The sequence below is a fragment of the Prunus persica genome, chromosome G6 (assembly GCF_000346465.2).
Source record: "Prunus persica cultivar Lovell chromosome G6, Prunus_persica_NCBIv2, whole genome shotgun sequence".
NCBI classification, from domain to species: Eukaryota; Viridiplantae; Streptophyta; class Magnoliopsida; order Rosales; family Rosaceae; genus Prunus; species Prunus persica.
This window is the reverse complement of record NC_034014.1, coordinates 30446733-30470929: the sequence shown is the minus strand read 5'-3', so window position 1 is coordinate 30470929 and position 24197 is coordinate 30446733. Positions and strand designations below refer to the sequence as shown.

General features: G+C 38.8%; 7 protein-coding genes across 8 annotated transcripts; 4 read left to right on the top strand and 3 right to left on the bottom strand.

Moving 5' to 3' along the window:
* On the top strand, window positions 952–4186 carry LOC18772960 (isopentenyl-diphosphate Delta-isomerase I). Its single transcript, XM_007205579.2, has 6 exons — window positions 952–1307; window positions 2304–2359; window positions 2624–2715; window positions 3241–3343; window positions 3451–3588; window positions 3705–4186. The coding sequence occupies exons 1-6, from the start codon at window positions 1051–1053 to the stop codon at window positions 3956–3958; spliced, it is 900 nt and encodes a 299-aa protein (XP_007205641.1). The 5' UTR covers window positions 952–1050; the 3' UTR covers window positions 3959–4186.
* LOC18772848 (putative 4-hydroxy-4-methyl-2-oxoglutarate aldolase 2) lies at window positions 6005–8362 on the top strand. 2 transcript variants are annotated; one of them, XM_020567547.1, is made up of 3 exons: window positions 6005–6175; window positions 7110–7291; window positions 7555–8362. In XM_020567547.1, the coding sequence occupies exon 3, from the start codon at window positions 7568–7570 to the stop codon at window positions 8066–8068; it is 501 nt and encodes a 166-aa protein (XP_020423136.1). In that variant the 5' UTR covers window positions 6005–6175; window positions 7110–7291; window positions 7555–7567; the 3' UTR covers window positions 8069–8362. The 2 variants fall into 2 exon arrangements, with proteins under 2 accessions (XP_020423136.1, XP_007206033.1); XM_007205971.2 differs by lacking the exon at window positions 7110–7291 and having other exon boundaries at window positions 6008–6175.
* On the bottom strand, window positions 8259–10212 carry LOC18774310 (seipin-1). Its single transcript, XM_007205845.2, has 2 exons — window positions 9551–10212; window positions 8259–9460 (listed from the first exon to the last, which is right to left on the bottom strand). Exons 1-2 carry the CDS (start codon window positions 10142–10144, stop codon window positions 8711–8713), a joined length of 1344 nt encoding a protein of 447 aa, XP_007205907.2. The 5' UTR covers window positions 10145–10212; the 3' UTR covers window positions 8259–8710.
* On the top strand, window positions 10412–13002 carry LOC18773923 (putative pentatricopeptide repeat-containing protein At3g49142). Its single transcript, XM_007207352.2, has one exon. It carries the CDS (start codon window positions 10699–10701, stop codon window positions 12715–12717), a length of 2019 nt encoding a protein of 672 aa, XP_007207414.1. The 5' UTR covers window positions 10412–10698; the 3' UTR covers window positions 12718–13002.
* On the top strand, window positions 14018–18576 carry LOC18774256 (probable WRKY transcription factor 2). Its single transcript, XM_007206947.2, has 5 exons — window positions 14018–14833; window positions 15525–15704; window positions 16217–17085; window positions 17179–17337; window positions 17626–18576. The coding sequence occupies exons 1-5, from the start codon at window positions 14561–14563 to the stop codon at window positions 18362–18364; spliced, it is 2220 nt and encodes a 739-aa protein (XP_007207009.2). The 5' UTR covers window positions 14018–14560; the 3' UTR covers window positions 18365–18576.
* Window positions 19044–19868, bottom strand: LOC18772809. The gene has a single exon (XM_007207296.2). The coding sequence runs from the start codon at window positions 19699–19701 to the stop codon at window positions 19354–19356; it is 348 nt and encodes a 115-aa protein (XP_007207358.1). The 5' UTR covers window positions 19702–19868; the 3' UTR covers window positions 19044–19353.
* LOC18772816 (probable tyrosine-protein phosphatase At1g05000) lies at window positions 20422–23808 on the bottom strand. The gene is made up of 5 exons (XM_007205805.2): window positions 22930–23808; window positions 22381–22474; window positions 22070–22127; window positions 21938–21981; window positions 20422–21202 (listed from the first exon to the last, which is right to left on the bottom strand). Exons 1-5 carry the CDS (start codon window positions 23133–23135, stop codon window positions 20945–20947), a joined length of 660 nt encoding a protein of 219 aa, XP_007205867.1. The 5' UTR covers window positions 23136–23808; the 3' UTR covers window positions 20422–20944.

The window sequence follows — 24197 nt, the reverse complement described above, 5'->3', positions numbered from 1 at the left end:
ACGGCATACGTTTTGACTTAAGCTGATACTAATTTGTACATACCAATACTAATAAAAATAATAGAGAAGAGAAGAGATCACTCCAGGCAGCCGGGGGAGTGGAGTGGCGACGGGGCCCGGGGGAGTGATAATAAATCTTTAATGCTACATCCGAATATTATCAATCATTTTCTTAATATTTATGATATAAATTTCCAAAATTATAAAAAAGGAGCATCAAATATTTCCCTTGAAATTTCCTACCAAAACTGATAAACTACTCTTAAATCATAAAATAAAGCAAGGTCGCATAAAGATAGCTCTTCTCCCCTCCCCCCCAAACAAAAACAGAAAATAACAAAATAGTAGGAAATCCAATTACCATATGTGCCACAATCATCCAAATACCATGAATTTATCAGAACAATCATTTAGTCCCCTGACCAAGTGGGATGCCATATGCATGTATTTTATCTTCCAACTGCATTATATATATAGTATATTTGCCACTCAGTTTTTTCTTCCAAATATTAAAAAATGGTTTAACTTTTACAACCATTACTTTATAAAGGTGGCCAATTCAACAACAACAACAACAAAATGGGTAGTTCATTAATAAGTGATCAATTATAAAGGATGAGCTGTAAATTCAAACATTGCTTAAATTTAATTTATTTATGATCCAATTAAAACTATACGAAAATTAATTCTATAATTATATATTTATATTTAAGAAAAAGAATAGACGTAACATAACGAAAGTCGAACTTTTAGGGAGGTTTATAATAAATTAGAGATTTTATCATTTTATTTAAGAATATAACGAGAATCAAGAATCAAACTTTAACGAGGAGTTACAAACCCTACAATGTATTTAAATTGAAATACAGCATAGGGAGTTGAATTAGAAAAAAAATCCAATTACCAAATATAAAATATATTGTCTACCTACCTTACCATTTAATTCGAGTATTTGACTCTTGGACGGTGGAGGGGGAGGGAGGGGAATAGCAAAATAAAATTGATAAAAAATCAGGCGGAGATTGCTATATATTATTATTCGGTATCCTAATGACTCTCACCACAGGAGCAGGCCTTCTTAACACCGCAGCCAGACTCTCCTTCTTCCACAAATCTCACCATCATTATCCCCTTCTCTTTTCAAATTCTCCTTCTCTCCGGTTCTCACCAACCTCTCTCATCTCCAACCCCACCTCCTTCGCTTCTCTCCCTGCCAGGCTATCTCTGTCTTTTAACGCCTCCACCATGGCCGACGCTCCTGATGCCGGCATGGACGCCGTCCAGCGCCGCCTCATGTTCGAAGACGAGTAAGTCCCCACTTTGCCCCTGCCTTTTACTCCTATTCACGCTTTTACCTTTCCGTTTCTTTTCACTTTTTACTTTTACTTATTCCTTTTGTGGTTGGTTTGGTTGATCTGTTTCCTGCCTGTTTTGTCTTGTGCTCTGTTTTTGCTGCTGATAAAGCGCTGGAACACTAAACCAAATGAAATCATAGGCCTGTTTTGCCGTCATATATGTTTTATTGGCTTATGTTTTTTTTCTTTCTATTGCTTTTGGTTCACCTGGAAAAAAGAAGAAAGAATAATTAATCACCACAACACATGATCTTGAGGTCTTTTTTCTTTTCCTTTTTCCAATTCCTCCAGTTTCTAAGTAACCAAACAGAACCAACAGGAAGAACATAATTATATAATAAAAAAAACAGATGGAAACGTAACTATCCTCCCGCTGTATGATATTTTGAAAACGCCATCATTAATTATGTCCTTTTGATAAGTTAACTAATAAGTCACATTATACAATCAATCAAATAAGCAAAATACATTATGCAAACGTAAATTTTCACTTCCTTTTCTTTGGCTATCCAAGATGCGGTTTGCACTTTTCTTTGGAAAACAATGTTCATGGCATAATGTACTGTGCATGAGTGGTCTTTATCAAATTTTTGTTTACTTTAATTGCAGCATCGTTGCTTTGAAGGTAGAAATACGATATCCGTTTTATCAGTATTTTCCTCGTCTGGATGACTTGGTTTTCAGGTCTTGGTCGTTTTGTTGAAATGGTGGATGAAAAATGCTCCACCCTTTTTTTACACAAAAGTTATTTTTAGAAAAAGAAAAAAGAAAAAAAAAAGGGCAACTCCTCACTCTGCCACCGAACTCCTTATAAGAACGTCAATGCTGTACGTCCAATGAGTGCTGCCTGTCCTTTCCGATTTTATCCTTTGGAATTCTGTCCGATGTATATTCAAGTGTTAGTCATTTCCTGGAGCTGTCAATCTATTTTACTCTAAATTTCTGCAGATGTATTCTGGTGGATGAGAATGATCGTGTTGTTGGTCATGATACCAAATACAACTGTAAGTAATATTCTTTCCTATTTTATTTCACTGCCTAAAGAAAACCTGTAGTTAAAGATTAGATTTTGTTGACCCTTAGGATAGGAAAGGAGGAAAGAGAATTTTGTGCTGGATCAGATGTTTGGATAAGAATGCTAGATTGGATTTTATTCACATTCTAGTATATAATAATGCCTGAATCTCTGGTGTTGATACAACTGTTGTGTTCTTTCTTGTAGCACTGTTTGTTGGTTTCTTAATTTGCAATGCTTCCTTGAACCGCAGGTCACTTGATGGAAAAGATTGAATCCGAAAATTTACTTCACAGAGCTTTCAGCGTCTTTTTGTTTAACTCAAAGAATGAGTTGCTTCTTCAGGTATATTGCTTGGATCATGCTAATTGCTAGCAAACAGGCTTTTAATATTTTGATTAGATCTTGTGAACCTATCATGGCTGTTCAGAGATTATAATTTGTAGCTTTCCCCCCACACACAAAAAAATAAAAATAAAATCTTGTCACACCTATCAGAAATCTGTTTAGCATGGATGGAGATTATACCTAGTTGTGTGTTTTGACATTTGAACTTTGAGACCTCTGGGGACCTGAAGTTTAACTAGTTGTGTGAATTAATGTTTGAAATTTGAGACAAAGGGGTTGGGGTTAAACCTGAAATTTACAGTTGTGGCAGCCTTCAGTTGAGAGTGGTCATTTGTAAGATGTTCCATACTAGTCGGGTGCCACATGTTGAAAGCTAATAATTGAATATGAAGGGTAAACGACTCTGTTTTACAACTGGTGGTGGCATTGATCACTGATTTCATTTTTCTGGGCAGTTTTTGTTTATAAGCATTTGTAAATATGGTGGGTGACATACTCATTTTTGTCTGTCTTTTTCTGTAGCAACGTTCTGCAACAAAGGTGACATTCCCACTTGTGTGGACAAACACCTGTTGTAGCCATCCACTGTACCGTGAATCTGAGCTTATTGATGAGAATTCTCTTGGTATATTTATCTACGTACCTCTATTACATTTGAGAGGCAACTTTACTTGTTCTGCTGTGATTTTCTATTAACTCTTTTTTTTTTTTTTCTCTCCATTTTGGTTCCAGGGGTAAGAAATGCTGCTCAAAGGAAGCTTTTGGATGAATTGGGCATCCCTGCTGAAGATGTGCCGGTTGATCAGTTCATCCCTTTGGGTCGGATTTTGTACAAGGCACCTTCTGACGGCAAGTGGGGAGAACACGAACGTAATATTCCAACTTTGGTTGACTGTACCTTGTTTTTGTTTAACACTCTAGATGAGGCGCCTTGTTTCAAAACTGTCATGTTCAACCTTAGTGTTGTATTCTTTTCTTGTTTGCAGTTGATTACCTTCTCTTCACGGTCCGAGATGTTAATGTGCATCCAAACCCTGACGAAGTAGCTGATATCAAATATGTAAATCAAGAGCAGCTGAAGGAGCTGCTGAGGAAGGCAGATGCTGGGGAGGAAGGTCTGAAGCTGTCCCCTTGGTTCAGACTCGTTGTGGACAACTTCTTGTTCAAATGGTGGGACAATGTTGAGAAAGGCACCATCAAGGAAGCTGCTGACATGAAAACCATCCACAGGTTGACTTAAATTCAGTCTGGGGGGAATGGGGAAACTTTGATTGTTGTTAGTTGTTTTGTTTTTTTAAAAAAATTCCAATAAATTTGGACTCATAAGGCGTTCCAATTACAAGTAGCCATTTTGTTGTTGTTTGATTCTGTTGTCTTCCCCGAAACAAGTTCTTACAGGATATTCCGTGCTTTTGTAATGAAGTGATGATGAATCAATAAGAAACTTTTCGCCTCTTTCATCATAAAACAAGGCCTGGAATTTCTTTTGCATGTATGTATGTATGGTCCAAACAGAGCAAGAACAGTTCCTAAATCCAATCCAATGCTACCTCACCATAAAGAATTAGTTTCAAGGACTATTTTAGACTACTAGAACAAAGTACCAATTTTTTTCTTTTTGAGAGGGCGATAGTATATTAAACTTACACACACTATACAGATGCTAGGACTCGAATTCAAGACTTTTTCTGAAAGGAGCAATTGCTCCAAATCACTACACTAAGGAGTTATTTGCAAAGTACGAAGTTTTGCTTGGCCTTTTGAAGGCAGATTGGACATCAATCTTTAAACGAGCAACAAACATAAGGTTAAGCTGAAGAAGAGAAAATAGAACTCGTACCAAATCACAAAAGCATTTCAGAAAAGTAAAAGCCAACATCAGATATGTTATGTTTTCCTTTCTACAGAATAACGTAGTATTAAGACTTCTACTAAGATGCCTGCAGCTATATAATGTCCCACATCGGTTGCTACAAAGAAGTATGGTGCGGTTTATATTCGATGACGAGGGACACACGGGTTGACTTGGGGGTGTGGGGCCGGGAAATGCACGCGAACCTTGAACCCTAAACCACGCCCCGGTCCATCGGGTGAGAGATTCGGGGTCTTTATCCGGTGTTTCCCCCGTGCGGTTAAACAAAGAAACGCCGACGCCCCGCGTGTACAATTTCCCGCGTTGACAAAATTGCCCCTCGAGAGGTTTGAAGGTGGTACTGCTGGCCCCTCTGTGGTTGTGTTAATAATCCAGGTGTCTCGCGGTTACTGGTTGTCCTCACCTCTCGTGCACCCCCAAACGTTTTTATTTTTTTGCCTTCTTCACGACATTGTATGATCAATCGCTGACGCGTGAACCATTGATGGTGCCAATCCCATGTTCACATCATGCCACTCTCTCTCTCTCTCTCTCTCTATAAAACGCGTGAACATTGATGGTGGCATCTAGTCATCTGTCTGCCTCCACTTATTATCTAATTGATTTAACAAACAACTACGATCATTTATAAAGGTTTGATCTTTTCAAGCTATAATTCACTACACATGATTTATGAACAGTACGCTTTTATCTGATTCTCTAATGTGGCACAGAAAACAAACCACACAGAGAAAGAGAAAGGGGGAAAAACATCTCAAAATAGGTTTCTTTTTTCGTTTAATGTAACCAAACAAAAAGAAAAGTAAACTGTATAAGAATAAAGGGTTAATCGTTTTATTAGTCTTTGAATTTAGACCCGATTTGTATTTGAGTACTTCAATTTTTAAAATGGTTCCTTTGGTTCTTTAACTTTAGTTTCGTTGTCGTCAATTTTATTAACTTTTCTGCTAAGTGCAGGAGCAAAATGATATTTTTATATCAAAATTAATTAAAATATGAATAAAAATTAAAAAAACTAAAAAATTAAAATTAAACTCTCTATCTCTCCCCTCTATTCCGATTTCTACTCCCTAAAACTTTATTTTTCTTTTTTTTTAAACTGATTTTTTATTTGATTTTCTTTTATTGTTATTTTAAAGATATAATTTGTTATTCATTTTTTTTGTTTTAATATAAAAATATCATTTTGCCCCTGCATTTAACAGAAAAAGTTAACAAAATTGACGGTAGAACCATTTGTCCAAACGAAACTAAAGTTAAAGGACCACGGGAACCGTTTTGAAAATTAAGATATTCAAATACAAATCGAATAAAAGTTTAGGGACTAATAAAACGATTAACCCTATGAATAAATAACGAAAACAAACAAGAAAAAAGCAACAGCAACAGATGAAAAAGACTTCAATTTGCACGCGCTTTGCAGCTTAACACAGATTCTCTTCTTCTTCCATCCCATGTTTATAGCGAGAGACACACTGAGTCTCATAAGTCACAACTCAGCCAACGACCCCGCTCTCTCTCTCTCTCTCTCTCTCTCTCTCTCTCTCACCGTGCTGTCTCTGGTTTCCTAGTGCCCCGTCCAAGGTAAACTTGATGTCCTTAGATTTCATCTCCTCCTTTTCCTGATTTCTTTGATCTGCTTGTCTGATTGCTCGCAAAATTGGTATGGAAATTTCAAATTCAACAGTTTCCGGTCCAATTTATAGCATTTTCAGGCCTACAGAGAGACCCAATATGGGAATTCAATTTATTTAGTTTCCTTTCTCTATTGCTTTAGATCATCGGGTGTATTATTTGGATTTGAATGAAAGACTTGATGAGATTAACACAAGTTGTCTGATTAATAAATGATAATATACTTGGCATTGGCTCGCAACCATAAAGATCCAATCTTGCAGCTCAGTATGTATGTTTCGTGTTAACTTAGGAATGAATCATATTTGGTTTGTACTTGTAATCAGTGTGTTTATGTGAAGTAGATTTTATCTATTCATTTATTCCTGTTAACTTGTATCAGGATATTTGGATTTATCATATCTAGTCCAGTTGAATTTCTGTAATTTGGCTGAATTTGCAAATTTGGGAACCATATGTATGTGTATTTGTTTATGAGAGGGTTCTGTTATTGAAAATGGCAACTTGGTGCAAAATGCTGCTGGTTAGGATTTCAAAAACTATGCCTCAGCTAGGGGAGACAGATATCAGCTGTATTTATTCAAAGAGTGTCATGCATCCATCCATCTTCAATCTGATTGAATGTTTGAAATCGTTGGTACATGTTAAGTCTCATCACAGGGGTCCTGTTTTATCAATTGGGTCTTCTGCCACAGCGATCTTCACCATTCTCCTCTATTTGTCATATATATTTGCTCCTTCTTGCTCGGGCTGGCTGGTCATTGGTGTTTGTTGCAAATGCTCAAACCATCTTGAGCTTTCGCCTTTTCTTATCTTGAAGGGTATTCTGATGTGTATCTCAAATATCCATTTCATGATTTTAATTTGAATTATTCCATTTCAGGCGCTGATTTTTCTGCTTTTACTTCTATTGATGATGGTGTGCACAAGACTAATATAGCAAGCTTTGTCTTGTGACCACTTAGCGTCTCATATAAAGCATACTTCTTCTATACACAATTGTTTGGGGGATTCTCATCTTCTTTTTTTCCTTTCCCCTTTTGGTTTTGGACGGTGTTTTGCATGGTATTCTCTTCTACCATCTAGAAGTTTTTCTTTTTACTTCTAGTGAATTACGTCTTTGTAATTTATGTCTTGAAAACTTATGTATCCACAAAGAATCTCTGCGCGGTTTTCACTCAACCTCTGCCCTTATATTCCCCACTGTACTGATATATGCCAGTTAGTAACATTTAACCAAAAGCAAATAGCAATACTAAGATACTATGACCAACCTCCATGTGCTTTGGTCTTTGGCATAATTCATTGATCTATGTCCTACCCTGCAGGTTCTTGGAACAAATGGCCTTGGTAACAACTGCTGAAGTTTGCGACGCACACTCGCAGCTAATTGGAAGTGGTGATCTACGGGTGCTTGAGCCAATATTTCAGATATATGGCAGGCGACAGGTCTTCTCTGGACAAATAGTTACCTTAAAGGTATTTGAAGACAACGTTCTGGTTCGTGGGTTTCTCGAGGAGAAAGGCAATGGCAGAGTTCTTGTTGTGGATGGGGGTGGAAGCAAGCGGTGTGCAATATTGGGGGGCAACCCTGTAGTTCAAGCTCAGAATAATGGATGGGCAGGTATAGTGGTGAATGGCTGTATAAGAGATGTTGATGAGATTAATGGTTGTGACATTGGTGTGAGAGCTCTAGCGTCCCATCCCATGAAAGCCAATAAGAAAGGGATTGGAGAGAAACAGGTACCAATTACCATCGCTGGGACAAGGATCTGCGATGGGGAATGGCTTTATGCAGACACCGATGGAATTCTGATTTCTCGTACCGAGTTATCTGTATAAGAGATGGCTTAGGAAGGAAAACCGTGGTATACAAGGAGCCTCTTGCATCCAACCACTCACCTACTCATCATGTGATTTATTGTAAGAGAGCTGTTGTTGTACCATGGTTACAGGAAGATTTTCTCCTTTGGAAGACAAGTCTTTGCAGCATAAAAATGTACTGTCTTTGTTTAGTTGCTCCGATGTTGTACCTTGTTTACCCTGCCGTGCTCATTTTCCAACTTTGGATTGTATTAATCCACATTCCATGATATTAAACCGTTAACTATGCTTTTGGTTTCCCCTTCTCCTTCACATTCCCAATCAGCTTAATTGCCATCTATGGTTTCATTCACAGCCTTCACATAGTTCTAATATTAGTTGCTTCATTACTGCATATGTTTTGATCATATGTATGTAGGGCCCCTGAATGTTCTTGTTTAGAAAAACAGGACAAGACCCAATTGTGAAAATTTAATTAGAGTTAATCTTGTGCAGATTCTTTCTTAAAAAAACATTTGATCGTCCCAGTAACTTAGTCATATAAATTAACTAAAGGTAACAAGTGCATACATAATCTACATGCCCTGCCATCCAGCAAAGCAAAGCTGTCATTATACAAAAGCATTCAAGATTCAACTTAAGGTCCGGCTCTCTCAAGCCTTATAAACACACTGATTCCAAGTCCCCAACATCTTCAGCAGCTACACTTGCATCTTCTCTGGTAATACTAATTGTTGAGGCTGCAGATGAGCCAATAGTTTCTGCAGCTCCCAAATCCAAATCCCCAGGTTGCAAATACATTGCCTTTCTTTTGCTTCTGCTGCGTTGCCATTTTCTCAACAACTCTTGAACATCCTCACTTTCAACGTCTCTAGATTGGGCTTGTGATTCCCTACTATGGCGTCGTCGTGGTCGTGGTCGAGATGTGGCTTGTGATTGTGTCTCGGTGTAACTTTGGTCACTGACATTTGCTGCGGCAGTAGCTGTGATCATTGTCATTGGCAGCAAGAGTGGTTTGCAGAAAAGTATGAGAATTATGAGGAACAAAACATAGGTATATAAAGAGGTCCAGACGTAAAAAGTCAACTTCCAACTGCGCACCAAATGTTTCATCCAAGGCAGCTGGGAATTCAATAAAATTTCAGCCTCGTACAACTGGGGAAGATACGAGGTTCCAGCTCTTGGTAATAAAGTTACTCTTATGGCTTGGGTTCTTGGAAAATGGCCTTCCTTATGCTCGAGTATTTGCATGGCTAACTTCTGGGTTTCTCCAGAGATTCCTAGTAGCAACGGTACGCCCATAAGAAATGTTCGTGTGAGTCTAACCGGGAGGCTCATAAATCGTAACATGCAGGGCTGGCTTGACTTTGCAATCACATCACCATTCACTGATAATAGTTCTGCACTCATCTGATGATCAATATATAATTAACCAATTAAATTGTTATTTAGCAACAAACCTTAATTTCAACCAAATTTATATGTATAAATTATACATACCTGAAAGACCCCAATGCCCCTGTTGAAATCAGATTCAGGCATCAATAGAACCAAAGAGACATAAAAAGTGTGTCCAACAGGAACCCCACCAAAAGCAAAGACAGCCGTTGGATGAGGGTCAGTGTAATCAAAGTGCAACCTGTCTCTCACAAACACAGGCTCCTCCACCCAAAGATTGACCAACCCAACACCCAAAAGAAAAGATAGAATTAAAACCATGACCAAAACCATACAGACATAAGCAGCCCCAAGCAACCCAAAACCAAGCTTCTTGAGGAGGATGGTGCTGCCATGTGTGAGGGTAGAGGGAACCTGGTGGACGGCGGATTCAACGGTGTCTTTGGTCTGCTCGACTTGGTGGTAAGACTCAGAGGCCACAGACAAGAGGGAGAAAATGGGGGCAGACAGAGTGGCCATGCAGTTGTAAATTAAATCTGCTTGAAAAGATACGAGCTTTGGGAACCACTCTGATGGTTTTGGTATCAGATACTCATCACAGTCATATTGGCCGTATTCTGCTTCATCATTCTCCAATACTGGTGTTTCTGGTGGTGGTGGGTTGCTGAAGGTTGATGTGGGCTGAGCAGGTTCCATGTCTCTTGAGACTCTAACTCACAGAGAGAGAGAGAGAGAGAGAGAGAGAGGTGTTTGCATATGTTAATTGAGTGTTGTAGCTAGCTGGTTAACACAGCATAGCAAGAGGGAGCTCCACCTGTACAGTGTAATGTTGCATGAAAGGAAAATATGAGACGTGGTAGCGCTGCTGTTTGACAAGTTGACATCTGTTCTGTTGTTTGTCCAGCTGCACATCATCATCATCAAATCATATTTCTTCTTCTTCTTTTTGTTTTGCTTTAAAGAAAAAAAAGCTTTGAGCTTTTTCTGTTCGTTGTTGATATTTGGACTCTGAAACATGTTTGGCCCATTGATTGATTGAACCCCCAAATTGGGCTGGGGTTTGAATATCAATATACGGTCTTCTGACACATCACCAAGCCGAAAACAGAGGATAGATACCAAAAGGAAAGGAGAGAAGGTATAAAGAAACTTGCACTAGTCTGTCTGATGCAGAAGCAAAAACCCCAACAACTCAATCCTCCTTATTGATCGTATTTCACAAACCCCTTAGAATTACAAAAACCAAGCACATGACATGCATATCACTGATAAAGCAAAGCCACACCCTTTTGTCCCTTAAAACTGTCCATGCCTCTATCCTTAGAACCCATCTTCACCTCAATCTCTTCCTCTGCACCAACCTCATTGCCCACTATGCCTCTTTGGGCTCAACCTCTCACGCCTATACCCTCTTCTCTGCCTTCTCTTCTTCCTCATCCTCCTCTGACGTTTTTCTTTGGAATGTGATGATTAGAGGCTTTGTTGACAATGGCCTATATCACAAAGCCATTGTTCTGTACAGTAAGATGTGGGAATTGGGTACTCAACCCGATCACTTTACATTCCCTTTTGTGCTTAAGGCTTGTGGGTACGTTTGTGATGATAGATTGGGTGTAAAGCTTCATGGGGATGTGATTCAATGTGGTTGTGCATCGGATTTGTTTGTGGGTAATTCACTTATTGGCTTGTATGGAAAATTTGGGCAGGTTGAGACTGCAAGAAAGGTGTTCGATAAAATGCCCGACAGGAATGTGGTTTCTTGGAGTTCGATGATTGGTGCGTATTCGCAAAGCGGGTGTTTCAAGCATGGGTGGTTTTTGTTTGCAATGATGTTGAATGAGAGTATTAGACCCAACAGGGCTGCCATTTTGAATGTGATGGCGTGTGTTTCTAGAGAGAATCAGGCTGATGAGGTTTGTGGAGTTGTGACAGCTAATGGACTTGATTTGGACCGTTTAGTTCAAAACGCTGCCATGCAAATGTACGCACGGTGCAGAAGAATTGATGTTGCTCGGGGCTTCTTTGATAAAATCAGTGATAAGGACTTGGTGTCTTGGGCATCCATGATTGAAGCTTATGTGCAAGTTGATTTGCCTCTTGAAGCCTTGGAGCTCTTTAAAGAGATGAGAGTGCAACGGATTCTCCCTGATTTGGTGGCACTTCTGAGCGTGATTCGCGCTTGTTCAAATTTAGCATCGTTTCAGCAAGCACGCTTAATTCATGGACATGCTATTCGTTGCTTTTTCAAGAACCACATTGCGCTTGAAACTTCTGTAGTTGATTTATATGTAAAATGTGGAAGCTTGGTATATGCTAGAAGGGTTTTTGATGAGATGCGAGAAAGAAATATAATCTCATGGAGCACCATGATTTCAGGATATGGGATGCATGGTCATGGAAGAGAAGCTGTTAACCTATTTAATCAGATGAAGGCTCTAACAAAACCAGACCACATTGCATTCCTGTCAGTGCTGTCAGCTTGCAGTCATGGTGGGTTGATTGCCGAAGGATGGGACTGCTTTAATTCCATGAGTAGGGATTTTCATGTAACACCAAGACCGGAACACTATGCATGTATGGTTGATCTTTTGGGTCGATCTGGTAGACTGAAAGAAGCATTTGAGTTCATTGAAAGAATGCCAGTAAGGCCAGATGCTGGTGTTTGGGGATCACTGCTTGGTGCATGTAGAATTTATTCAAATATAGAACTTGCTAAAATTGCTGCAAGACAATTATTTGAGTTGGATGGGGAGAACCCCGGTCGATATGTTCTCATGTCCAATATTTATGCATCTTCTGGAAAACAGAAAGATGCTGATAAGATAAGAGATTTGATGAAAAAAAGAGGGGTGAGGAAAGTAGCTGGTCACACCAGCATAGAGATAAAAAACAAGGTCTATACATTTGTGGCTGGAGATAAGTCGCATACTCAAACTGATTTAATCTATTCAGAGTTGGAGAAAGTGATAAATAGGATTCGACAAGAAGGGTACAAGCCGGATTTGAACTTTGCATTGCATGATGTGGAGGAAGAGATGAAGGAGAAAATGTTGTATGCGCATAGTGAGAAGCTTGCGATAGTTTTTGGACTGTTGAATTCAGGACCAGAAAGTGTTATTAGAATAAAGAAGAATCTGAGAGTTTGTGGGGATTGCCATACCGCTTCCAAGTTGATCTCTAAGGTTACAGGAAGGGAAATTGTAATGAGAGATGCTCACAGATTCCACCATTTCAAGGGTGGTGCATGTTCTTGTGGGGATTATTGGTGAACAGTGAGAGTTGTTTTAATCGCTAGAAATGATCCTAGAAAGAAAGCAAGGGGGAAGTGGGTGGCTTATGAGAATATGGTTTAAGGAGGGAAAGGTTCAAAGAATCAAAGGTAGGTGCAGTGAGCAAATTTTGGGGTATACTTGTTTCTGTGTTTCTTTCTTCTTTTAGATCGGATTGGAATTATAGAACATTCATGAATTAAGTTTTAGGAAATTGTTGTATAGAAATAGATAGTTGGGAAGTAAATGCTAACAGAGAGCCGTTGGTAATCAATAACATCCTAATTATGAGGAATCCATTAAAGAAAAGAAAAGCCTATACATTGACTAGACTAGCAGTCTAGCACATTTGAATTCAAACCAAACATGTGGCTGGTAGATAGTAAAAGTAAAATTCCAAATTTACAGCACAGCAGAGCAGTCAATCTCAATTATATAGGGACTAGGTATTTTGTACATGTTCGTGCGTGTTCTCTCTAAGTCAAAGGAAATGTTCTCTCTCTCTCTCTCTCTCTCTCTCTCTCTCTCTCTCTGAGTCTAAGGAAATGTACATATATTTTGTACACGTTCCTTCTCGTTCAATAACAAAAAATGTTACTACAAACAACAAGTACTACCTTATAATAAGCTCTAACATTAATTGCCACGTGTCATATGGTTTAGAGTTGAATGGTAGCCACGTGGCTCCTCTAACCGCATATTGTTTAGATTATACAAAGCTAACCTCCACCTCAAGATTTGCGGCTAGCCATTAGCAAACCAAATCCCACGCTTAAGTCCCCAACTCTCCAACACAACCTATTACGCATAATTAAATAAATAAATAAATTTGCAACTTATGAAAGATAGAATTAAACAAATTATTATTGGATTAAGAAACAAGTACGGAAAATGAACCAAGTAAAATGGATTAGCTATATTTGGTAAGAGGCTAAGAGGATAGAGAACATGAAATACTTGGCAATTATTGCTTCATCATGTCTAAGACACATGAAATTAGATGAGGTTTTAACTTAAATAGAGTTTCAACTTTGAAGAGGAATTTTAAACACAAATAGGGGTTGAAATTAGAAACCAATGATAATAATAATAATAATAATAATAATAATAATAATAATGAAAAATTGATTTGAGAAGAAACAAACTTTATCTAGATTTACGTAAGACATTGAAATGAAATGAACACGTATTTGAAGTTTGTTTAAGTTCTTGGTTGGTATCCATCCATGCGATTTTAATCAAGATATAAGAGGAGGAGGAGGAGGAGGAGGAGACGAGGAGAGGCAGTAGGAGCAGGAAGGAGGTTGTTTTTTGGGTGCACACATCATCAGCCAGCCAGCCAGCCAGCCAGCCAGATTATTTCGTGGGTCCCACACTCGAAATTGTTCTTGGTTAAGAGAGTGACTGATCCCCCTCACTCTTTTCTTCGGGCAAACCGGCAAAGGCACTTCTTTTTGTTCTTCTTCTCCTCTCCTCTCCTCTCCTCTCCTCTCCTGCAACAAAAACAAAAACAACTGAACCCAACTCTCTCTCTCTCTCTCAAAATCCAAACCATTTCTTCTTGGGAACCTCTGAAAACACATAATTGTTTGTACCATAATACACATTGAAACTTGAAAAGCCTTTTCATTTCCTCAAATTCAATTCAATTCAATTCATTTCATTTCATTCAATAGAATAACAAAAAAGGTTTCAGTTCCAGAATTACTCAAAGAGGAGCTGAAACCAAACCAAAGCTAGGGTTTTTACAATTCTTACACCCCTTAGAGAGAGGCAGACAGTCACAGCCTTCTTGTCACTCTAACAGGGAATTATTAAACCAACAGACGAAGAGAGCATAAAGATGGGATTTTTAAGAACCATGGACCAAGAAGACGACGCCGTTGCGGAGAACAAAACCAAAGGTTGTGGACCTGGTGCTAACACCATTAGTATAGCAGAGAGGAGGGCAGCCAAGTGTGGATTCAATGCGGAGAGGATCAATACGGCGCGTTTTAGGACAACAAGCCCTTTGCCTTCGCCGGCCGCGGCTGCCAGGTCCCCCTGCCTCACTATTCCACCTGGTATCAGCCCCACGGCTTTGCTCGACTCCCCCATGATGCTCCCCAATTCTCAGGTTTTTTTTTCTTCTCGTTTGGGGTTTTCTTATTTTTGGTAATTTTGATGCAATTCTTTTGCTGTTGTAAATTTTGGGGTTTGAATCGAGCTAAATGTGTGAGATTCTATCTGGGCTTTGTTTGGTGATTTTCTGATCAACGAAACGTATAATTTTGTATTTTTGGGTTTCTCAACCTGAATATGTGAATTTTATGGGTCTGGCTGGAAATGGTTAATGCAATTGGTAGTAGGGTAGAAGTACAAGCGGAAAAACAAAAATGTAATTTACTTCTATTTAGTACTTTGCTGCTACTCTTTAATTATTATTAACTGACATTCCTCATGTTGGGTACGCTAGTTCTCTGAGAGTGTGTTCTCAACATAATATGTTCTTTTTAAGAAAGAAAAGTAAAACATCTGAATTTGTGATTATGCACTTCCAGATCCACTTTTTGTATAACAGTCTCTGCTTTGTAATTTCTTGGTTTAAACTGAGGTTTGTTAAGGGACTGGCAGCTCAACTAAAGGACAATCACCATAACCAAGAAGGCAAACGAACATTGTGGATGTTGATAGTTACAAAGTTGACAAAAGAAATTTTATTTTTTTGGTGTGGGAGTGAAGTTAATTATGGAAAGTCTTAAATGATGTCTAGTAATTCCTGCTTGATGCTGTTTGATATGCGATCTTCAACTCTTATATTCTTCCAGGCGCTCCCATCTCCAACCACCGGAACTTTTCCGTTGCTTCCTCCCAGTGATGACAGTTCAGTGCTGAAATCTGGAACTCATGAAGATGGTCACAGGGGGAGTGATTTTGGTTCATCCTTCACATTCAAGAGACAGGGCGATCCCAAATATCTGCCAGGCTATTCTAGTTTCGAAAATCAGGTAATGGTTACATGGCATGTTTCTTTCGTCCAAAAATAATTAGGGATTAGATGCCTCAACTTAATGTTTTGGAACTCAGTAGTATTAAACTCTTAAGCTGGAGAGAGGTTTTTAAACTTCTTTTTTGGTCTAATTACTTTTTCCAAATGTGGCGACACAAGATATTGGTATTTTAATTACTAACCTAGTGATTATGTTATATCTAAATATAATATTTAAATTTTCAATTGTAACCACGAAAAACCTTAAAACAGTATCTCCTCGTAATCTCTAGCTGTAATTTTATACATAGTTGTTGGAAACAACTTTGTATGGTTCTTCGATACACATGAGCGCATATCTTCAAAGCATGAATGTCCAAAGGTACTTTTGTTTAAACCAAAATGTTAATGGTCCCTGTGTAGATTTTTATAAGTTGCCATAGGGATGAGCTGCTAAATTCTGACCAGTAATTTATTTACGATTTTTATGTGAGATTGTGTTTGGATTAATTTCTTTCCATTGTTCCTCAGGGATCTACTGTTGACTACCAATCTTTGGTTTTGGAGCAACAACCAATAGATTTTGAATTCCCAATGGAGTTTCCGGAAGAAGCTAATGCAAAGAACTATGCTGTGGATCCATCCACCCATGTTAAAAACTTAAATAGTGGGATTCTGAATGCCAACTGCGTAGACTTGCAAAGGTCTAATTCAAGCGCAGCTAGTGAACAAAACTCTCTTCCCAAAGAACCGATTCATGGAGAGGACGTTGGGAGCCACCCATTTTTGGAAGGAGAGCACAGAGGGTCATACCCATCTGCGGGAATGGTCAGGACTTCAGAAGATGGATATAATTGGAGGAAGTATGGGCAGAAACAGGTCAAAGGCAGTGAATATCCAAGGAGCTATTATAAATGCACGCATCCAAATTGTCAGGTGAAGAAAAAGGTGGAACGATCCTTTGATGGTCAAATAACAGAAATCATCTACAAGGGAGCTCCTCATAATCATGCAATGCCTCAGCCTAATCGTCGAGCTGGAGCATCACTTGGATCATCATTTTCATTTGATGAGACGTCAGAGATGAGTGAAGGAAGTAGGGCCTCTGTCAAAGTTGAAGGTGGGTCAGTTTGGACAAATATTCAGTCCGGTAAGGATATTAAAACTGGTTATGATGGGAGGGCTGAAGGTCTGGAAAGGACATCCTCAACATCTGTTGTTACCGACCTTTCTGATCCATTATCAACTACCCAAGGGAAATCCATGAGTATCTTTGAATCAGCAGAAACTCCAGAGTTTTCATCCACACTTGCTAGTCATGATGATGATGATCGGGCTACCCAAGGAAGCATATCACTTGGAGATGATGCAGATGATGAAGAGTCTGAGTCAAAAAGAAGGTATGTCGTTTTCCGTTTTATCTTACAGGTGTATATTTCCAGGCCACCATGACTAACCAGGATATATTTTCCTGCATTGATTTTCCCTTCCAGGAAGAAAGAGAGCTGCTTGATTGAACCAAGTTTAGCATCCAGGGCTGTCCGTGAACCAAGAGTAGTTGTCCAAATTGAGAGTGAAGTCGACATACTTGATGATGGCTATCGTTGGCGGAAGTATGGGCAAAAAGTTGTCAAAGGAAATCCAAACCCTAGGTATGCTCTCTCTCTCTCTCTCATCATAGTGGTTGGACTACTGTGTGGATTTCTACTGAGTTATGACCATAGAAGAGTTCAGGAAAAAAAGAAACAGAGGATGGCATTTCTTGGTCTAGTGTATTTCTTCAAATAAGATTAAAAACTCATATTCCTTATTTTCACAATTTAGGTTGCATAAAATCATGACTGGGGTATGTTCAGTTCTCATGATGGCTGGATAGGGCTTGTGCTTCCAATCATAAATATGTATGCAATTAATCTTTCTACTTATTCTTTATCTTATAGGAGCTACTACAAATGTACAAGTGCGGGCTGTTCAGTAAGGAAGCATGTGGAAAGGGCCTCCCACAATCTGAAATTCGTAATTACAACATATGAGGGAAAACACAACCATGAAGTGCCCGCAGCGAGAAACAGTAATCACATAAATTCAAACGGTGGCAATGCACATCCATCTACTGCCAATGCTCAGCCAGCTCTTGCATTACCCAGGAGTAGCAATAATCCAAAGCCTGAGACACAAGTACAAGATCTTGCACCTCATTTTGATAGAAAACCGGAGTTCCATGAAGAATACCTGAGATCTAGTTTTCTTGGGAATTTCAATAATGACTTGAAATTTGGAGTTCCCTCCATTTACCAAATGAAATATCCTCTGCAAAATACCATGCCATATAGCTCGTTTGGACTACATGCTAATCACGGTGTGACCCATCAGGCTGGTACTGTTGTCCCAGACTTCCCAATTTCACTGCCTTTAAACCTTCCCCCATCTGGGAATCTCCCTCTCTCTGGTTTTGATTTCAACAATGGAAAATCAGTTTGTCCAGTACAGCCTTATTTTTCGGGACAGCAGCTGCAGGAGGATGATGTAAGGTTCCTAAAGCCTAAACAAGAGCAAAAGGATGATAACCTTTATGATGCCTGTTTGCCCATCATTGACCAGGCAAATGCATCATTGTCGTCGTCATCATCATCATCATCGCTGTTATATCAAAGGATCATGGGAGGTTATCCATCATAAAAATTTTGTTTTTGCTTCTGAAGCAGTCATCAATCGTACTAGTCATCCAGTTTTGTTTTCTTTGAAATTTTTATTGTGATAGTTGTTTCTTCTCGTTTTCAATTAAACATCTGATAAAAATCCTATACAAATTTCATACAAGGATTTACTCTTTTTTTCATCAACTTTTATCTGTAGGAACAAATACATCCATAGACTTTTATCTGTTGCCACTCTCTCTCTCTCTCTCTCTCTCTCTCTCTCTCTCTCTCTCTCTCGTGCATGTTTTGCTTTATTGCAATTGGCAGATACCTTGGAACCCTAGATGTAATATATGCCAGTTTATGACTCAGGACTAATAGAAGTAAAACTGATATTTCTCATGCCCCAAACTTCAAACACATAACTTGCTGTACAACGATAAAAGACGAAACTGGTTACGGCAGATACAGCATTTCGCATACGCCATAACATGAATCCCATATAGTTAACATGGGGAATTCTAACAATATGGAGACTAAATTCACGCCAGATTCTCAAATGATGAATGAATCTGAAACTGGTAAAAGAAAGGGGTTTGAATTGGAAATTGATTAACCGCCCATGCCAAAACCAGTTTAGTGAATTGACACAAACACAGAACTTGCAAAATAAATCAAAATCAGGTATAGGTTTCTTTGGACAAAGAAAAGACCCCTTCTTTTTACCCACCATCGGCTATTCATTAATAATCAAGATCAACATCGGGAAAGAAAATGATTTAAAGCACATTCCATAAACCACTCAATTCTGAAACATTGATCATCTTGATGACCTTAGACATAGAAGAAACTAATATACATCACATAAAATTCCAAAATTAACCAATAATACCCATAAAGCACTGCCAACCAAAACAAGCATGGCTCTGACTCCGACCCTCTTACCCAATCTAGTAAACCTACCACTACCCGCGAAAGCACCAGAAAGCCCGTTCCTTTGGTTGATTTGATTTGACTTTTGACTGCAATTCACTTCTTGAGACTGCCGCGAACGCCAGGTCGTGGCTTGTTAGCGTCCTTGGAGGGTTCTGCGACTTGGGTGCTGGTGCTGGTGCTGGTGCTGGCATGGCGATTCACAATCTTCTCCTCCTCAAAAGGGATCTTTGGATGTCGAGCTTCATGGTGAATCTGCATCGACTTCACGTCCGGTGCCGTAATCTTGCAGTGCGGGCACTCCATCTTGGCGTGCCCTCCCTTCTCTTTTCCGGTCCGGTCAGCGATTCCGGCTTTGCCGCCGCCGCGGTTGGTGGTCGCTGCGTCGATCTTGGCCGCGATCTCCTTGGCTGTGTGCTTCTTTGGCTTGGCTTTGCCTGTCATCTTTGACGATCAGTTTGATCTCAAGAGAAAGGATTTGGACGTGTGAGGTGAATTAGACACAGGAAACCCTAACTCTTAACACTGGAGGGAAAGATATTGAGGGAGTGCGTGTGTGGGTGCGCGGTGTGTATATATATATATATAGGGTTTATCTGTCTTTGATTATGACTTGGTGTGGTAAAGTAAGGATGTTTGTGAGCTCGGTGACGTGTGGAGCTCTCATTGGATTATGAATTTGGGACCAATTGGGTTTGGGTCTTTTCTTTCGCTGGGTCAGACCAATAAAAGACCAATTGGGTTTGGACTGAATGGTCAAACTGTTAAGGTAGGTAAGCCCAAACAAAACTACACCTACATTAACAAGTGGAGTTATTCTATAGTGAGGACGGCCCTTAGGTGAGTTCTCATCTTTTAACCGTTAGATTAGATTAATTAATTTAATTTAATGATTAACTAATTTGATTCAATGCTTAAGAAGTAAAGCCTCACTTAAAATTCTTATAAACTAGTGAAAGAGAGTGGGTGATTGATTTTAAGCTATTCTTGATCATTTTAACTTGCCGATTTCGAGCTTCTTTCTCTGAGTTCCTCTGCTGTTATTAACAAGAGATAACCATTTTTACCCCATTAGAAAACAAATTTTTTTATATTACAGAAACCCCTTCCCCTAATTAGAAGTTAAACATGTTATGATAAGCAAAAAGCTTGAAAAGACAAAAATGATAAACATGGTATTATATAACACACACACGCGCACCCACAATATTACGGTAGAATAAGTCCAAACTTTATGAATATCTTTGGAATTATAAAACATTCACCAATAATGCTTTATCTCTTGAAATAAAAAACAAGAGACACAGACCAAGACCTTGAAATGAAATTCCCAAAGTATCAAAGATACCGTCTTTATCAACAGAGAGAAAAGAGAATAACCTAAAACTTTTGTAGTACAGACAGAGCATTACGAAACTGCACAGAAAAATTGGTCTGGACCAATTGCCACCATATTTCCCAAACAAATAATGGAGATACCATGGAAGACGAAAAAGAAGAAAGTGTTGAAGGGATTTTTTTACCAGAAGCTGTGTGAGAGGATTTTGAGAAAAGGAGGGGGGGGGGAGGAGAAGGAATAACTGTGGGCGGATATTTTACGCCACAAACAGAAACAGGGGTCTAAGTGAGTGACTAACAGCAAAGCCAGAAAGAAAAGGAAAATGAGAAGGGCCCTCCAAGCCATATGTTAAACTTTCATGGTTTGCGGCTTCTGTAAATTGTCTTCTCTGTATAACAACCGCCTCTTGTTGGAACCATAACCTTGATACTGGTAGATAATGCTGTAAAGGCACTGCCTCAGGAGCAATGTGTCAAATCCTTCTAAAAACCTCAAATCTGTTGCCCTAGACTTCACGCCAGCAAATCGCTGGTACTCCTCAAACACAGAAGACAAACACCAATTCTGAAATTTTCGTAGGCAACCAACAAGGCAGCCCGTCCGATGCTGTAGAACCAAAATTACAAACAGAAGGTGAGAACTCCCATAATCCAAAATCTAAGCGTTAATAAGACACTACTACGAATATGTTATGTGTTGTTATATGAAGTTGTTAAATTATGCAGAAGGTTAGTGTTTTCTGCCCATTCAAAAAAAACTCCTGGCTAAAACCTAGAAACACAGAGAAACTATCTGCTAAGAAAAGAGAAGGTCTTCAAATAATGATCTCTCCCTGAAAACAAATGCATCAAATAGTACGTATGACATTCAGTTAGCTGAACTTCAGCATGCTAAGCAGCAGAGCCCTACCCCTACCCGTTTCAGGAAATAATAGAGACTAATCTTTAAAAGACGAACCCAGTTTGCTTAGACTTCCTACTATAATATTAACAATGGTCAATGATCAGAATTAAATGTTTACATTGTTTGCATAAGGAAAATCCAATTCATTCTAGAAAATAAAATCTCAAACCATATTGCCCAGTAAGGTACTCTAAATTATGTTCCTTGAAAAATTTCTTTTGATTCATTGAACAATGAAACGGATGCTGAAATGACTGATGAAGAAACATGATTTGCAATCATGACAGCATTTTGTTTATTGAAGAAAAAAAACGACATATGATATGAATGGCATTAGTTGGATGATAATGTTTCCAACAGACTGGCTCCTATGCTAGGTAGCAGTAAAACAAAATATATGAATGATTGAGAATATTAAAAAGAGCTTAAAAAATTTACCTTTCCACGCTTGCAATGGATTAAAACTGGATGATTTCTCACATCTAGAAACACAAAAGTTTTCATGTTAGAAACTAAGAAATACAAGCTAACGTTAAAATTAAAGGCAGAACTGTCATATTAGTCCAGTACCAATCAAGACTTTCAGAGCCTCCAAGATGGTATCCTTAAGAATAGATACAGAAGGCTCCTGCATATACAAATGGTCATAAACCTATCAACACATTATACATAGCTCATTTTCCATCAAATGTCATGGCCAAGCATAATGTTCCCCATTCCAATGAACGTGTAAAACTGCATTTCAGACATTTACCAGCACGGATGTGCACATGCATGCAATTAAGCATATACTAATAGCAAGTAAATAGAACATATGGATCTCACAAGAAGATGTCAACTGAAAAATGTTAGCAAAGAAAAGCACAGAGAGAGAATATTACCGTCTTCCCCTCAATTCCAAATTGGAGGAGCTGAATATTCTGAGAGCGAAGAAACTCCAAATTCTCCTCTGGGTAAGGCTCAGGACACAAATATCTGCTCCAAATCCCAAAAAAAATCACAATAAACGCCACATTCTGATTAAAGCAAATAAACCAATTTATTATGTTCTGTTTAGTTGCCAGGAAATTCACGACAGTCCTTTTAGAAAATAAATTACTTTTCTTTCGATTTGATAAGTGAAGACGAAGCTACTCTGAATTAGTTTCTTGCTCTTCTTTCCCTCAATTTCTTAACCTAAGCAATCAAACAAATTCTTGAAAAGAATTACGAACGCTAATCAGATTCTTCAATGCAACAATACTTAGTTCACACTAAAACTTAGACATAAAGATTGAAAAAGATTAAAAGATTTCTTGTCTTATCTTTTCCTTCCTTTCTCACGTCATTCTATAGTATTTTCCCTGACTTTGTCAACTACCAAAAACCTCACAACGCACATAGATACATACATGCATTGTGTGTGTGCTTGTGTAAAAATGAAGACTTACATGATGGATCGGAGATTAAGGGATTGGAGGAAAGGAAAATTGGATGGTTGCGGGAAACCAGATCTGAAAATGCCGTCCTCGACCATGGAGAAATTGGTCGGAGGCTCCAAAACGTCGTCGTGGTCGTTGTTCATGTTGCGCTTTTTCTGTTCGTCCATCCCTCTCTTTGTTCCTCTCTCTTTTGGTAGTGGGGTATATGCAGACATAGAGGCAGAAGCAGAGAATAGAGAATGCAGCGTAAAGCGGTTTGCTAATAGTAATACGAGGAGGAGTTGATGGTTTGGTTTAGGTGGGGAAGGAAGGAGACTAGGAGAGAAGAAGGAAGGAACAAGAACAACGATACGACGCCGTTGGAGGGGGCGGGGGTTTCTCAGGTTTCGTGTTCTTTCCTTTTTCTTTTCTTTTTTCAGGGGTGAAAAAATCAAAACAAAATGGGTGTTTGTTTGTTATGAAAAAGGAGGAGAAGGGAAACGTGAAACGTGAAACGAGAAAGTGATTTGGGTTGTTTTGGGATTTGGGGGAGTTGGATTTGGATTCAACAAGTCCGTCCGAGGTTCTTGTGTACTTGTCCCCTCATTATTTATACAAATAAACATTTTGTACTTTTTCTCTTGCTCATTTGAGTTTGGGTTGTTTTTTTTTTTCTGTTTTCCTGGTTGTTTTGTTGTTTTTAGTAAACCCGCAATTTTGTGAGGGTTTTGGTTACTTACAACAATTGATATGATTTTTATTAAATTACGACCACGATTATAACATTGATATGTGAATTTGGTTGGCTTGGGAATCAGTCTATTAATATTTTGTGTGCACCATCAAACTGAGTCAGATTCATATGGGAGAATAATATTGTGTCTTGTTGTTTGAGATTCATTGGATTTCTTGGTCACCTAGGAGTGAGTTATAACTAAACGAAAAACTAATGGGGTTTGGTTCAAAGTTTAAAATTGAACCCATCTACACGACAAGTCTACATCTACATATGACTTGTCAACTCACATTCAAATTCAAATTCAATGATTCAACTATGTCGGTTGGAATTGGTCTCTTTTTTTAAAAGGTCAAAGGGTTCTTATCCAAAGAAAAGAATAACCAATAACCAATAACCAAATAGGTGCCGTGGTGATATCAGTTCAGCGAGGGAAGCTTCTCGGAAGTATCATCTCTTCTCTAGGTAGTTTTGTGCAAGTCTGTGGGTCAAGCCCAAATTCCCATTGCCGCTGGTAGCCCATTCCATCATTCAAAACCAGCTAAAATAGTCCAACCCATAC

Bases quoted from the DNA above. Each gene is read 5' to 3' on its own strand.
- LOC18774256 (XM_007206947.2), top strand. From the start codon at position 14,561: ATGGGATTTTTAAGAACCATGGACCAAGAAGACGACGCCGTTGCGGAG. The intron at 17,086-17,178 runs GTATGTCGTTTT...TTTCCCTTCCAG, and splicing joins GAGTCTGAGTCAAAAAGAAG to GAAGAAAGAGAGCTGCTTGA. The intron at 17,338-17,625 runs GTATGCTCTCTC...TTTATCTTATAG, and splicing joins AAAGGAAATCCAAACCCTAG to GAGCTACTACAAATGTACAA.
- LOC18773923 (XM_007207352.2), top strand. From the start codon at position 10,699: ATGACATGCATATCACTGATAAAGCAAAGCCACACCCTTTTGTCCCTT.
- LOC18772960 (XM_007205579.2), top strand. From the start codon at position 1,051: ATGACTCTCACCACAGGAGCAGGCCTTCTTAACACCGCAGCCAGACTC. The intron at 2,360-2,623 runs GTAAGTAATATT...CTTGAACCGCAG, and splicing joins TCATGATACCAAATACAACT to GTCACTTGATGGAAAAGATT. The intron at 2,716-3,240 runs GTATATTGCTTG...CTTTTTCTGTAG, and splicing joins AGAATGAGTTGCTTCTTCAG to CAACGTTCTGCAACAAAGGT.
- LOC18772816 (XM_007205805.2), bottom strand. From the start codon at position 23,135: ATGTCTGCATATACCCCACTACCAAAAGAGAGAGGAACAAAGAGAGGG. The intron at 22,475-22,929 runs GTAAGTCTTCAT...GATTTGGAGCAG, and splicing joins CTTAATCTCCGATCCATCAT to ATATTTGTGTCCTGAGCCTT. The intron at 21,982-22,069 runs GTACTGGACTAA...TTGTGTTTCTAG, and splicing joins GGCTCTGAAAGTCTTGATTG to ATGTGAGAAATCATCCAGTT.
- LOC18772848 (XM_020567547.1), top strand. From the start codon at position 7,568: ATGGCCTTGGTAACAACTGCTGAAGTTTGCGACGCACACTCGCAGCTA.
- LOC18774310 (XM_007205845.2), bottom strand. From the start codon at position 10,144: ATGGAACCTGCTCAGCCCACATCAACCTTCAGCAACCCACCACCACCA. The intron at 9,461-9,550 runs GTATGTATAATT...ATTGATCATCAG, and splicing joins GGGGCATTGGGGTCTTTCAG to ATGAGTGCAGAACTATTATC.
- LOC18772809 (XM_007207296.2), bottom strand. From the start codon at position 19,701: ATGACAGGCAAAGCCAAGCCAAAGAAGCACACAGCCAAGGAGATCGCG.